Source organism: Schistocerca gregaria, chromosome 5, assembly GCF_023897955.1.
Source record: "Schistocerca gregaria isolate iqSchGreg1 chromosome 5, iqSchGreg1.2, whole genome shotgun sequence".
Classification (NCBI taxonomy): Eukaryota; Metazoa; Arthropoda; class Insecta; order Orthoptera; family Acrididae; genus Schistocerca; species Schistocerca gregaria.
The window spans coordinates 641,937,218-641,951,360 of NC_064924.1; the positions used below are offsets into that span (position 1 = coordinate 641,937,218).

General features: G+C 47.0%; 1 protein-coding gene across 1 annotated transcript in view; it reads right to left on the reverse strand.

The window, feature by feature from the left end:
• The window catches only part of LOC126273430 (glutamate receptor ionotropic, delta-1-like), a 104,565-nt gene that overhangs the window by 32,690 nt on the left and 57,732 nt on the right, over positions 1-14,143 (reverse strand). Inside the window, exon 6 of the mRNA XM_049976983.1 lies at positions 7,060-7,334. Within this exon, the coding sequence (XP_049832940.1) occupies positions 7,060-7,334 (275 nt within the window). The remainder of the gene's footprint in view (positions 1-7,059; positions 7,335-14,143) is intronic.

Consider the following 14,143-nt stretch of genomic DNA (forward strand, 5'->3'; position numbering starts at 1 on the left):
TTATAGGAGAGAGAGTGTGGCAGATATGATACACGAGTTGGGATGGAAGTCATTAAAGCAAAGACGTTTTTCGTCGCGGCGAGACCTTTTTACGAAATTTCAGTCACCAACTTTCTCTTCCGAATGCGAAAATATTTTGTTGAGCCCAACCTACATAGGTAGGAATGATCATCAAAATAAAATAAGAGAAATCAGAGCTCGAACAGAAAGGTTTAGGTGTTCGTTTTTCCCGCTCGCTGTTCGGGAGTGGAATAGTAGAGAGATAGTATGATTGTGGTTCGATGAACCCTCTGCCAAGCACTTAAATGTGAATTGCAGAGTAGTGATGTAGATGTAGATGTCAGACGCCTCTTCTAGCTGGCCGATCTCTTGTGTCGATCGGCAGCTGGGATCGAGTCTGTTGTTCTTTTGGATATTGTATTAATGTTTCATTTTGGTGAGTTCAATAAATTGTTTTCGGACTTATTTTTCCGAATTTCTATTCTGCTAGCGCAGATACTTCAGCGGTGACGAGTTGGTTTACGAGATTCCCGCGTTTGCTCGGTTGTTGTCCGCTATGGCAGCCGGTATTCCAGGTCTTGATGAACCCACAGCGCGAGTCATAGCACTGTTGGATCGTATGCAACAAACGAACGAGCTCATTACTCAGCATTTACAGGCGTTGCCCACTCCTCCAGTTGGAGGTGCCTGTGCAGCGGTCCCTCCCTGCTTCCGGGGCTCCGTGCATTTCCCAAGTTCGACAAATCCATTGAGCCTTGGGGCAACTACATGGCCCACCTGGAGCAACACTTTATTGCTCATGATGTCACTGGCGACGTTCAACGTCGGGCATTTTTCCTCGCCTATGTGGGCCCGGAGGTTTATCACCTTGTGCAACAGTTGCATCCTTATACGGAACCTCATGCTCTCTCCTACGAGGCATTGACTTCTAGCCTATTGGATTATTTTCACCCTCAGGTCCACGTGGCGGCGGCTCGTCACAAGTTCTTCTGTTGTCAGAAGCTTCCCACACAGTCATACAAGAAATGGATTGCTATGCTGCAAGGTCTCTCCCGTGACTGTCGTTTTCTCTGTGGCAACCCCCTTTGCAAGCAGTATTATGGTTCGACACTCATTTATGATATGATTCTTGTCCATGTCCCAGATGATACCTTATGAACTCATCTTCTGAAGCTGAAAGATTCCTCTTTAGACACCTGTTTATGCACATCCGCACTGGTGAGCAGTCCTTTCGCTCTGCTTCCATGCTGCAGTCCCTGCCGCAGGTCTTCGCCGCCCTCCCCCTGCATCGCCAGTTCCCATCACTGCAGCCGCCACAGTCAGATTGCCACTTCCAGAGGGTGACCTGTTCCGTCCGCGGAAAGCAGGGTCGCGGAGCCAAGGTCTGTCGGTTGTCTTCGTTGATGGCCATGGACCATATGCGTTAGATGAGTATGTGCCAAGCAGGATCGTAAGAGATGGGAAAGAGCCACCGTGGTACAACAACCGAGTTAGAAAACTGCTGCGGAAGCAAAGGGAACTTCACAGCAAACATAAACGTAGCCAAAGCCTTGCAGACAAACAAAAATTACGCGAAGCGAAATGCAGTGTGAGGAGGCCTATGCGAGAGGCTTTCAATGAATTCGAAAGTAAAGTTCTATGTACTGACTTTGCAGAAAAACCTAAGAAATTTTGGTCCTATGTCAAAGCGGTAGGTGGATCAAAACAAAATGTCCAGACACTCTGTGACCAAAATGGTACTGAAACAGAGGATGACAGACTAAAGGCCGAATTACTAAATGTCTTCTTCCAAAGCTGTTTCACAGAGGAAGACTGCACTGTAGTTCCTTCTCTAGATTGTCGCACAGTTGACAAAATGGTAGATATCGAAGTAGACGACAGAGGGATAGAGAAACAATTAAAATCGCTCAAAAGAGAAAAGGCCGCTGGTCCTGATGGAATACCAGTTCGATTTTACACAGAGTACGCGAAGGAACTCGCCCCCCTTTTTGCAGCGGTGTACCGTAGGTCTCTAGAAGAGCGAAGCGTTCCAAAGGATTGGAAAAGGGCACAGGTCATCCCCGTTTTCAAGAAGGGACGTCGAAAAGATGTGCAGAACTATAGACCTATATCTCTAACGTCGATCAGTTGTAGAATTTTGGAACACGTATTATGTTCGAGTATAATGTCTTTTCTGGAGACTAGAAATCTACTCTGTAGGAATCAGCATGGGTTTCGAAAAAGACGGTCGTGTGAAACCCAGCTCGCGCTATTCGTCCACGAGACTCAGAGGGCCTTAGACACGGGTTCACAGGTAGATGCCGTGTTTCTTGACTTCCGCAAGGCGTTTGACACAGTTCCCCACAGTCGTTTAATGAACAAAGTAAGAGCATACGGGCTATCAGATCAATTGTGTGATTGGATTGAGGAGTTCCTAGATAACAGAACGCAGCATGTCATTCTCAATGGAGAGAAGTCTTCCGAAGTAAGAGTGATTTCAGGTGAGCCGCAGGGGAGTGTCATAGGACCGTTGCTATTCACAATATACATAAATGACCTGGTGGATGACATCGGAAGTTCACTGAGGCTTTTTGCAGATGATGCTGTGGTGTATCGAGAGGTTGCAACAATGGAAAATTGTTCTGAAATGCAGGAGGATCTGCAGCGAATTGACGCATGGTGCACGGAATGGCAATTGAATCTCAATGTAGACAAGTGTAATGTGATGCGAATACATAGAAAGATAGGTCCCTTATCATTTAGCTACAAAATAGCAGGTCAGCAACTGGAAGCAGTTAATTCCATAAATTATCTGGGAGTTCTCATTAGGAGTGATTTAAAATGGAATGATCATATAAAGTTGATCGTCGGTAAAGCAGATGCCAGACTGAGATTCATTGGAAGAATCCTAAGGGAATGCAATCCGACAACAAAGGAAGTAGGTTACAGTACGCTTGTTCGCCCAATGCTTGAATACTGCTCAGCAGTGTGGGATCCGCACCAGGTAGGGTTGATAGAGGAGATAGAGAAGATCCAACGGAGAGCAGCGCGCTTCGTTACAGGATCATTTAGTAATTGCGAAAGCGTTACGGAGATGATAGATAAACTCCAGTGGAAGACTCTGCAGGAGAGACGCTCAGTAGCTCGGTACGGGCTTTTGTTAAAGTTTCGAGAACATACCTTCACCGAAGAGTCAAGCAGTATATTGCTCCCTCCTACGTATATCTCGCGAAGAGACCATGAGGATAAAATCAGAGAGATTAGAGCCCATACAGAAGCATACCGACAATCCTTCTTGCCACGTACAATACGAGACTGGAATAGAAGGGAGAACCGATAGAGGTACTCAGGGTACCCTCCGCCACACACCGTCAGGTGGCTTGCGGAGTATGAATGTAGATGTAGATGTAGACCACACTGCCGTCGACACCTCCGACTCCGTGGTGGATGAGACGGACCCGCTGCCACCAATTTACTTTGTGCATTTGTTTTCTCTGCACACGATGGTGGCGATCACTCTGACTGTGTGGCTGAATGGCACTTCTCTCCCTTTTCAAGTGAATATGTCCTCCGCAACAATCATCCATGGGGATTCCCGCTGTCAGTTGTGTTCACCACCGGTTCATCCGTTCCATTCTTCTCTGAAGAGCTACAGCAACGATGATATCTGACTACAGGGGTGGTTCTTGGTTCGAGTCCAGTACCCCACTGACGATGCCACAGCCTGGGTTTCGGTCCTCGCCACCCCCACGGCCACCAATTTATTAGGAATGCATCTTTTTCCCATACTGAGCCTTGAGATACATGACTCGGTGCCGACCGTCCAGTCATTGTCGGTAGACAATCAGTTGCAGCAGCTGCTGGATGATTTCCCAGACGTTTTCTCTGCCACTTCGCCGGGGTCTCTGGGTTCAAAGCCCATATTGAACTCCTCCCCTCAGCTATCCCAAAGTTTCACAAGACACGCTCGGTACCTTCTGCTCTCTGTGACAATCTACAGGTGGAGCATCATCGCCTGGAGGCTGAGGGCACCCTGACCCCTGTCCACCATAGTCGTTGGGCTACGCCCATCGTGGTCCTTGAGAAGCCAAACGGACCTCTTCACATTTGTGGTGATTTTAAGGCCAGTGTCAACGCTCAGTCTGTTATTGATTTGTATCCCAAGATTGATGACATCCTGTCCCAGTTGGCTGGTGGCAAGGTGTTTGCCAAAATTGACCTGCAGGATGCCTACCTCCAGTTGCCTTTGGATGAGTCATCGAAAACTATATTGCTAATCAATACCCCCTTTGGGCTCCTCTGTTACAATTGATTCCCGTTTGGGGTCGCCAGTGCCCCAGCCATCTTCCAGCAATATTTGGAAACATTGAACAGGGGAATTTCTGGGGACGGCTAACTACCTTGATGAGATCTTAGGCGCTGGCATCTCCACGCCGGACTTGGCCTGGAACCTTCGACACCTCTTCCAGATTCTTCAGAGTGCTGGCTTATGATGCAACAAGGAGAAATGTCTTTTTTTGTTCCTCAGGTGACCTACCTCAGCCATGTTTTGAGCCCTAATGGCATTCGTCCGATGCCCCAGTACGTCGAGGCTATTCAGCAGCTGCCACCCCAGGACATCTCCCAGTTCCAGTCAGTCCTGGATCAACTCAATTAGTACCGCCATTTCATCCCACATGCCACGGCTCTGGCACAACCACTTCACTGCCTCCTCTGTAAGAATGTTCCCTGGGACTGGTCGCCGGCTTGTGATAGGGCGTTCCACCATCTGAAACTTCTTTCCCGATGCCAGGTTGCCTTGTCCCTTATGACCCCACCAAGTCTCTCACCTTGGCTTCCAATGCATCAGACTATGGTGTGGGGACCGTCTTTCTCACAACATTGGCACTGTCAGTGAGCGAACACCTCGATTTCCTGCAGCTAATAAGGCGAGTACACCGTTTGTTTACATGGGGGAGTTGGGAAATAAGTTTCTCCTATCAACTTTGGTCAGAGTTGTGTGTGAAAGGAAAAAAAAAGATAATGAGACCTTAAAGACATATCTTTATTTTTCTACATAATTTCCAAATACACTCCTGGAAATTGAAATAAGAACACCGTGAATTCATTGTCCCAGGAAGGGGAAACTTTATTGACACATTCCTGGGGTCAGATACATCACATGATCACACTGACAGAACCACAGGCACATAGACACAGGAAACAGAGCATGCACAATGTCGGCACTAGTTCAGTGTATATCCACCTTTCGCAGCAATGCAGGCTGCTATTCTCCCATGGAGACGATCGTAGAGATGCTGGATGTAGTCCTGTGGAACGGCTTGCCATGCGATTTCCACCTGGCGCCTCAGTTGGGCCAGCGTTCGTGCTGGACGTGCAGACCGCGTGAGACGACGCTTCATCCAGTCCCAAACATGCTCAATGGGGGACAGATCCGGAGATCTTGCTGGCCAGAGTAGTTGACTTACACCTTCTAGAGCACGTTGGGTGGCACGGGATACATGCGGACGTGCATTGTCCTGTTGGAACAGCAAGTTCCCTTGCCGGTCTAGGAATAGTAGAACGATGGGTTCGATGACGGTTTGGATGTACCGTGCACTATTCAGTGTCCTCTCGACGATCACCGGAGGTGTACGGCCAGTGTAGGAGATCGCTCCCCACACCATGATGCCGGGTGTTGGCCCTGTGTGCCTCGGTCGTATGCAGTCCTGATTGTGGCGCTCACCTGCACGGCGCCAAACACGCATATGACCATCATTGGCACCAAGGCAGAAGCGACTCTCATCGCTGAAGACGACACGTCTCCATTCGTCCCTCCATTCACGCCTGTCGCGACACCACTGGAGGCGGGCTGCACGATGTTGGGGCGTGAGCGGAAGACGGCCTAACGGTGTGCGGGACCGTAGCCCAGCTTCATGGAGACGGTTGCGAATGGTCCTCGCCGATACCCCAGGAGCAACAGTGTCCCTAATTTGCTGGGAAGTGGCGGTGCGGTCCCCTACGGCACTGCGTAGGATCCTACGGTCTTGGCGTGCATCCGTGCGTCGCTGCGGTCCGGTCCCAGGTCGACGGGCACGTGCACCTTCCGCCGACCACTGGCGACAACATCGATGTACTGTGGAGACCTCACGCGCCACGTGTTGAGCAATTCGGCGGTACGTCCACCCGGCCTCCCGCATGCCCACTATACGCCCTCGCTCAAAGTCCGTCAACTGCACATACGGTTCACGTCCACGCTGTCGCGGCATGCTACCAGTGTTAAAGACTGCGATGGAGCTCCGTATGCCACGGCAAACTGGCTGACACTGACGGCGGCGGTGCACAAATGCTGCGCAGCTAGCGCCATTCGACGGCCAACTCCGCGGTTCCTGGTGTGTCCGCTGTGCCGTGCGTGTGATCATTACTTGTACAGCCCTCTCGCAGTGTCCGGAGCAAGTATGGTGGGTCTGACACACCGGTGTCAATGTGTTCTTTTTTCCATTTCCAGGAGTGTAGTTGTAGGTACAGAGAGCTGGCTAAAGCCGGAAATAAGTTCAGCCGAAATGATTTCAAACGCTCTAACAGTGTTCAGAAAGGATACATTAAATACAGTTGGTGTATCAGCACCATCACTTATTAATTTATGTGGTATATATCTCTCAATTGCTGTCGATACTATCTCTTTGAAATCACTCCACAACGTTTCTACGCTTACATGATAAAGCAAATGGAATGAAATGATCGAATGGCATTTAATAGCCGGGATATCCCCTTCGGGGTTCGGTCGCCGTATTGCAAGTCTTTTTACTTGACGACATTTCGGCGACTTGTGTGTCAATGATAATGAATATGATGAAGGGCTCACAATACCCAGTCCCCTGCGGCAATCGAACCCGGGGCCCCTTGCGTGTTTGGCGGTAACGGTACCGCGGTGCTACCGAGCAAGCAAAGCCTTCACTGTTATGGGTGTGAATGTGCCTCTCCGGGTCCCACAGCCGTACACTGGTTTTTCTCTAGCCCTTTCTATGTCGGGAAATCAGCTAGTGCCAGCTTACAACAGGTGGATAATCAGGTGTTTAGCGGAGGAGGTGAGCACGGTACCCGAAGTTGAAGAGCTCCTTGACGGGCGAGTTCCTGCGGACGGCGGTGTAGGTGGCGACGGGCGTGAGCAGCGGTATGAACACCAGCGCGCACTTGTCGTCGTCGGAGAAGAAGCGGTCGATCAGTGGCCCGACGCGCACGTCCTCGGCGTGGAAGGCGAACAGCTCGGTGGCCATCTTGCGCACGCCCACCTCGGCGGGGAAGAAGTTGGGCCGGCCGCCGGGCGGGTACAGCTTGCGGCTGCACAGCGCGCGGTCCACCGGGTCGTCGCTCTTCTGCGGGCACGGCGTGTCAATGACCGACCGGGGTAGCTCACTCACATTTATTTAGTTTATTTACATCTACAAATGGTTCAAATGGCTCTGAGCACTGTGGCACCTAACATCGGAGGTCGTCAGTCCCCTATAACTTAGAACTACTTAAACCTAACTAACCTAACGACGTCACACACATCCGTGCCGGGGCAGGATTTCAACCTGCGACCGTAGCGCTCACGCGGTTCCACACTGAAGCGCCTAGAACCGCTCGGCCACCCCGACCGGCCTTTATCTACAAGGGACGTTTGAAAAGTCCGTGCAAAAACAAAAACTACTTACGTGTTTGGGGTAAACCTTTTTTATTTTTCGAGAATCCCCTTTTAGACTTATACACTTCGTCCAACGCTGTTCTAATCTGTTCTAATCTGTTGATCCCTTCCGAATAATAGGAATTGTCAAATCTGCAAAATAGCTATTAACTGCTGCAATCACCTCCACGTTTGAGTAAAATGTGTGTCCCGCCAGTTTTTTATTCCAATTGGGGAACGGATAGTAGTCTGCGGGAGCCAAGTCGGGAGAATAGGGGGATGTGAAACGAGTTGGAATCCTATTTCCAATAATTTTGCGACCATAACTGCTGAGGTATGTGCAGGTGCATTGTCGTGATGGAAAAGGACTTTTTTGCGGTCCAATCGTCGACGTTTTTCGTCCAGCTCGATTTTCAAACGGTCCAATAACGATGAATAACATTCACCTGTAATAGTTTCACTCTTTTCCAGACAGTCGATGGGGATTATCCGTTGCGAATCACAAAAGACAGTCGCCATAACCTTTCCGGCCGAAGGAATGGTCTTCGCCTTTTTTGGTGCGGATTCTCCTTTGATAACCTATTGTTTAGATTGTTGTTTGATCTCAGAAGTAGAGTAATGTATCCATGTTTGATTCACAGTGATGAAACGACGCTTAAAGTCCTGCGGATTCTTCCTGAACAACTGCAAACCATCCTTGCAACACTTCACACGATTCCGTTTTTTGTGAGCAGTCGCGGAACCCATCTTGTGATAGCTTTCTCATGTCCAAATGTTTATGCAAAATACTATGTACCCGTTCATTCGAGATGCCCACGGCACTAGCAATCTCCCACACCTTAACGTTTGTCACCCACCACCCTATCATGGATTATATCAATGATTTCCGTAGTTTTAACTTCCACAGGGCGTACAGAACGTTCAACATCACTTGTGCCCACATGGCCACTCCGAAAATTTTGAAACCACTTATAAAACGTTCTAATCGAAGGTGCACAGCTACCGTAATGTTTATCAAGGTTCTCTTTAGTCTCCTGAGGCGTTTTGTTTTTCATAAAATAATGTTTAAACACCACAAGAAATTCTTTTTCATCCATTTCTTGACAATCACTCGAATTCCTTGCTTCACACGAATGCCAAACACAAAGAAATACACCAATATGGTGTGCGTTCTTTCCAAAGATGCTACTAACTAAACATTACCTCGATATGTGCCTGTGGTCCCACCTGTCGGACTTTGCACGGACTTTTCAAACGTCCCTCGTACATTTCCTTGTGCTAACAAACTATGGTATCATACACAAGACTCGATTCCGACATCTGAATTTATTAATTTAGTTTCATGAAAATTACACTGAAGTGACAGAAGTTAGTGATATGCACACGTACAGATGGCAGCAGCATCGATGTCAAGAGATGTAAAAGGGCAGTGCATTGGAGGAGCTGTCATTGGTACTCAGGTGATTCATCTGAAATGGTTTCCGACAGGATTGTGGCCGCACGACGTGAGTTAAAAGACTTTGAACGCGGAATTGCAATTGGAACTAGACACATGGATCGTTCACTTTAGGAAACCGTTGAGAATACCAAATTTCAGGTATTATCGCTTACCACAGACAACGCAGTTGGAGACGGACTTCAATTAACGATCGAGAGCTGAGGCGTCTACGTAGACTTGCCTGTGCTAACAGACAAGCGACAGCGCATGAAATAGCCGCAGAAACCAATGAGGGACGTACGCAAAAGTATCCGTTACGACATCGTGACTAAATTCGGCCTTAATGGGCTACGGTAGCAGACAACCAGTGCGAGTGCCTCTGTTAAGAGCACGCCATTGCCTGCAGTGCCTTTCCTGGTCTCGTGATCACATTGGTTGGACCCTACACGATTGGAAAATCGTGGCCTGGTCAGAAGAGTCCCGATTTCAGTTGGTAACAGCTGTTTGGTAGGGTTAGAGTGTGGCGCAGATCCTACGAAGCCGTGGACCCAAGTTGTCAACAAGGCAGTGTGTAAGCTGGTGGTGGCTTTGCTCTGGTGTGGGCTGTGGTTACATGGATGGAATGGGTCATCTAGTTCGACTGAACAGATAATTAACGGGAAATGGTTATGTTCGGCTACTTGGACATCATTTGACAGCCATTCGTGGACTTCATGTTGCCAAACAAAGATGGAATTTTTATGGACGGCAGAGCACATGTCACCTGGCCATAGTTGTTCTCATTTTGTTTGAACAACGTTCTGGACAGTTCGCGCGAATGATCTAGTCAACCAGATCTCCCGACATGAATCTCCTAGAACATTTATGGGACATAATCTAGAGGTCAGTTCGTGAGCAATATCCTGCACCAGGAACACCTTTGCAATTATGGACGGCTGCAGAAGCTACATGGCTCAACATTTCTGCGGTGAGTTGCAACGACTTGTTGAGTCCGTGCCATGCCAAGTTGCCAAGTTACTGCACTACGTGGGGCAAAAGCAGGTCCGACATGATGTTTGGAGGTATCCTATGACTCCTGTCACTTCACTGTATGTGATGCTTGCCGGCCGGGCAATGCGTAAAGGGGTGCGCTTGTGACTCATATTGGCAACATTGGTAACTTCTGGTCTAAGCTGACATGGATAGAATGTTATGAACGAGCGGTAGTATAACAGCTCAATGTCAATCGACGTAAACAACATTATAACTTGAAAATGATGGGCTGAGGCGCAAAGAATGAAATGTTGAGTGGTAATACACCACAAAAAATAAACAAATATAAAAAGTATGTTTATGGGTTGTTAATACAAAATGCTGTAATGTAAAACGTTTCTCTCTCTCTCTCTCTCAAGGGCGAGTCAGAAAGAACGCCCTTTCCATTTGGCTATTGTGACTGCATGTGCATACCCAGATAGTCGATAACACGCTAGCAGCATTGCAAGGGAGTGGGAAATTCAATTACGATGGCGAAGTCAATAGTAGCGACCCAACGAGCATCCTGCAGATTAAGCCATCCCCGTCCAGTCACACGGTATCAACAGGATGGTGCAACTGCACACACTGCCTGACTGCCCATGGACGAACTGCGTGAACGGTTTCCTGGGCGTCTCATCTCCCGATTTGGTGTTATGGCTTCGCCGGCACGTTCTCCCGTTCTGACGGTTCCCGATTTCTTAAAGTTCAGAGTGATCGAAACTCGCCCTGCAAACTTCCAGGCGCTGGAGGCCAACATCCGTAGGGAAGTCGTCCGGTATTCCTGTTTCTGTACTGGGGAACACTTTGCGTTGCAACTTCATAGCTCGTCTACATCAGTGCTCCGATAGAGACAGTCCTCATCTGAGTGACGTGATCTTTAAAAAGCAGTGCTGTCTACTGCATGGAACACCAAAGTCTCAGTAACACTTCTGCATTTGTAAATCATGAAGGGCTGTGTTAATAAAGCTTTTGCAAACGATTCAAAATGGCCGTTCTTTCTGGCTTAGCCTGTATTATGGAGAAGGTACGTAATTATAATTAATAACCGAGTTTTAAGGAAAATTTAAAAGATGTAATTGGTTAGCGGTGTTTTAAATAAAACATACTTCAGCCTCATAATGTTTGTTACCCCTTTGAAGTGTACAGCGTAAGAAGTTATGTAGAAATGTGCTTCTGAAATTATTTACTCTCTTGCACTTGCAGGCGTTATTTCAAAAAAATTAATAGAGACCGGTCAGAGACATAAAATTAACAAATTTGTTTTTACTCAGTTGTGACTTGTAAGACACACTGGCCTCGTGCCGTACCACAATGGGAAGTCGCAGATTCTGGTCTCACAATCTCATTAAATGTTATTCACCCAGCGTAAGACAAGAGATGTATTCATTAGCATTATTTTTCTTTGTTTCTGTTGAGGCTGTCACTGCGAACGTTGCATGGCGACCATTTGTAGTTTCTATAGCATTCTGTTGCCATGTAAGCAGCGCATCAGTTTGCGAGTACCCTAACTGGAACTTGCAAGGGAATATGAGTCCCACAACTATCTACCAGAACGTTTAGTAGCCATCTACAAAAACATATTCCACTGAACGGTAGGTGTAGTTAACGAAGGTGGCACTACACATGCGGCACTCGGCGGTCAGCGGGCGAGTGTGAGTAGTGGAAATGAGCCGACAGCTGATCGCCGTGACCCCATGGTCAGTGCTGTACTTTCACTGAAGAGATGAAGGATCTGCGGTGGACGAAGAAACTGCGGGGACACTAAACGTTTGGATGAAGGGGGTTTAAATTTATAAGTCACTGGGAGATATCTGTAGGAAGACGGTAGGCGGTAAGGTGGGTATTGGAAAAGACGGAAAAGAAGGACGAATGTGGATGGTGGGCAGGACCATGGTATCATGAGAGAAAGGGAGGGAGTGAAAAAGGGAGGGAGGAGAGAGAGGAAGTCCCGTGGAGTGAAAATACAGTAGAGCGTCGATTATCCCAATGTCGGTTAACCGAACGACCGCTTAACCGAACTGTGTACTCGCTCGCACCTGTTACTCTCCCACCCTACCGTCCATCACCCCCCTCACTCCCAAACCAAGTTTCCCACAGTAGTAGCCGCACTGGGCCACCGCTGGCGGAACACTGCGTCTAATGGGGCCTTCACAAGGCGCTGCTGACCGGCCAAGCCGCCAGTCGCTGTGTTTCAATAATCAGCACACTTCTGTCTGCTTGGCACTGGCAGTAGAAGTAGCGGCAACGATATTACAGGAAAGAATTGTTGCGTAAGTTATTGTTAGAAAGAGAAGAGGATGGAGAATAAAGTCTCTTAAGAAATCAGAAGAATATTGAATTGAAAGACGCGTTCTACATGATCAGCGCAGCATGGAACAGTGTAAAGGAAGAGGATTTGAAGAAAGCCTGGAATAAAATTTTGGACACACAAGAAAATTCACAAGGTATGATTGAAAATGACGAACAGAATGATATTCCGAAATTCTCGGTATGCCAAAAGAAACAGATTGGCACGAATGTGACGAAGAAGACGTTCATGAATGGATGAATATCGATGATGCAGATCCAGGACACCAAATCATGCAGGACAGCGAGATTGCAAACGTCGTCAATAATAAAGATGACGCCGCCAGCATCTCATCAATCAGTGCTCCAGAAAGTGAAGATGAAAGTATTCCAACAGCTTCTGAGGCGTTCACTTGTTTAGATACTACCTTGCGGTGGTTTGAAGCCCAAGATGAAAGTGACCAGTTTCAGATATCTGTAATGAAAAAAGTACGTGACTTAACTGCGTGTAGGCTTGCTTAGACAGAGCAAAATAAAGGATTTTTTTAACGTTAATTTTGTATACTGTGTGTATTGTTCATGAAAAATGCGTATGTAATATGTATATATTTTTGTTTAATAAACTGTGCCACATACTATATATTCCTACTGAAGTTGCCTTTGCATGTTACTTTGTAATACTAAAATAGATGCCTGTTTTTATTAATAAATTCACTGTACAGTACTTCTTTTTGGCAAATAAACATGTAGAGTTCGATTATGCGAACAAACCAGTTTTCCAAACACCCATGTCGTCCAATCACTTTGGATAATCGATGCTCTACTGTAGTTGGAAAAAGCAGTAGCTGGTAGGACTGGTGAATGTCGGAGCAGATTGCACTGTCAAGGAGAGGGAGTTGGTTGAAATTTCGTTCAGGTAGGAAACGGAGTGTGTGTAGGTGTAGGGACGGTGCGACGTGTTTGTCAAGGCGCGGCAGCATACCAAGGTGCGTGAATTGTTGATTACTGTGCCATCTACCAGTTAAGTGGTAAAAATGTGAAGTGTATTGAACATATTTAGCTGTTTGACATTCTTGAAACTTTTATTGTTTTCAACCATTTCTGTTCCCAAATTACATTTATATATTGTATAATAGAAATGAATAAAATCCGATTTATTTAATAGTTATTTGTATTGTTGACAAGATATCACTGTGACAAAGTCACAATAAGTTTGCGTTCGATTTTCATTTTCTCTTTCATGCATCAACACTCATTCACTCACTTATACACGCAAAGGTGCTTCGAATAACAAGCAGACAAGCACCTAAAAAAAGAAAAGAATTGTGTATACATGTGAATGGGAGAGGAAACCAATCACTGTTACATATTCGAAATCAATTTATTAACTGGTCAACTAGTCACTTTGGGAATATTTAATAGAGAGAACCATGAAATGTCTTGAATGCAGTAGCATTTACCCATCCTATTAACTCCAGCCTACCGTACCTTCGCCATTCCAAATGAAGATCCCAGTACACTCTTTTTACCGCACAGCTGCACTCCTACCCACCTCCTACCGCGTACATCCCATCTTATGACGCTTCTCATTCCTAATACCATATCCTTTCTTGTATCGCTTCTCCTCCAGTCCCAATTACAACAAATTCTCTTACCTAGAATGTGTTCCATCATTCTTACAGGTCTTAAGACTGCACACAATGCCAAACTCTCATCAAGCTCCACGTCCGTGTTTCTGATTCCTGTCTTCTTGTCTATGTGTTTTATGTATTTTAACCGTT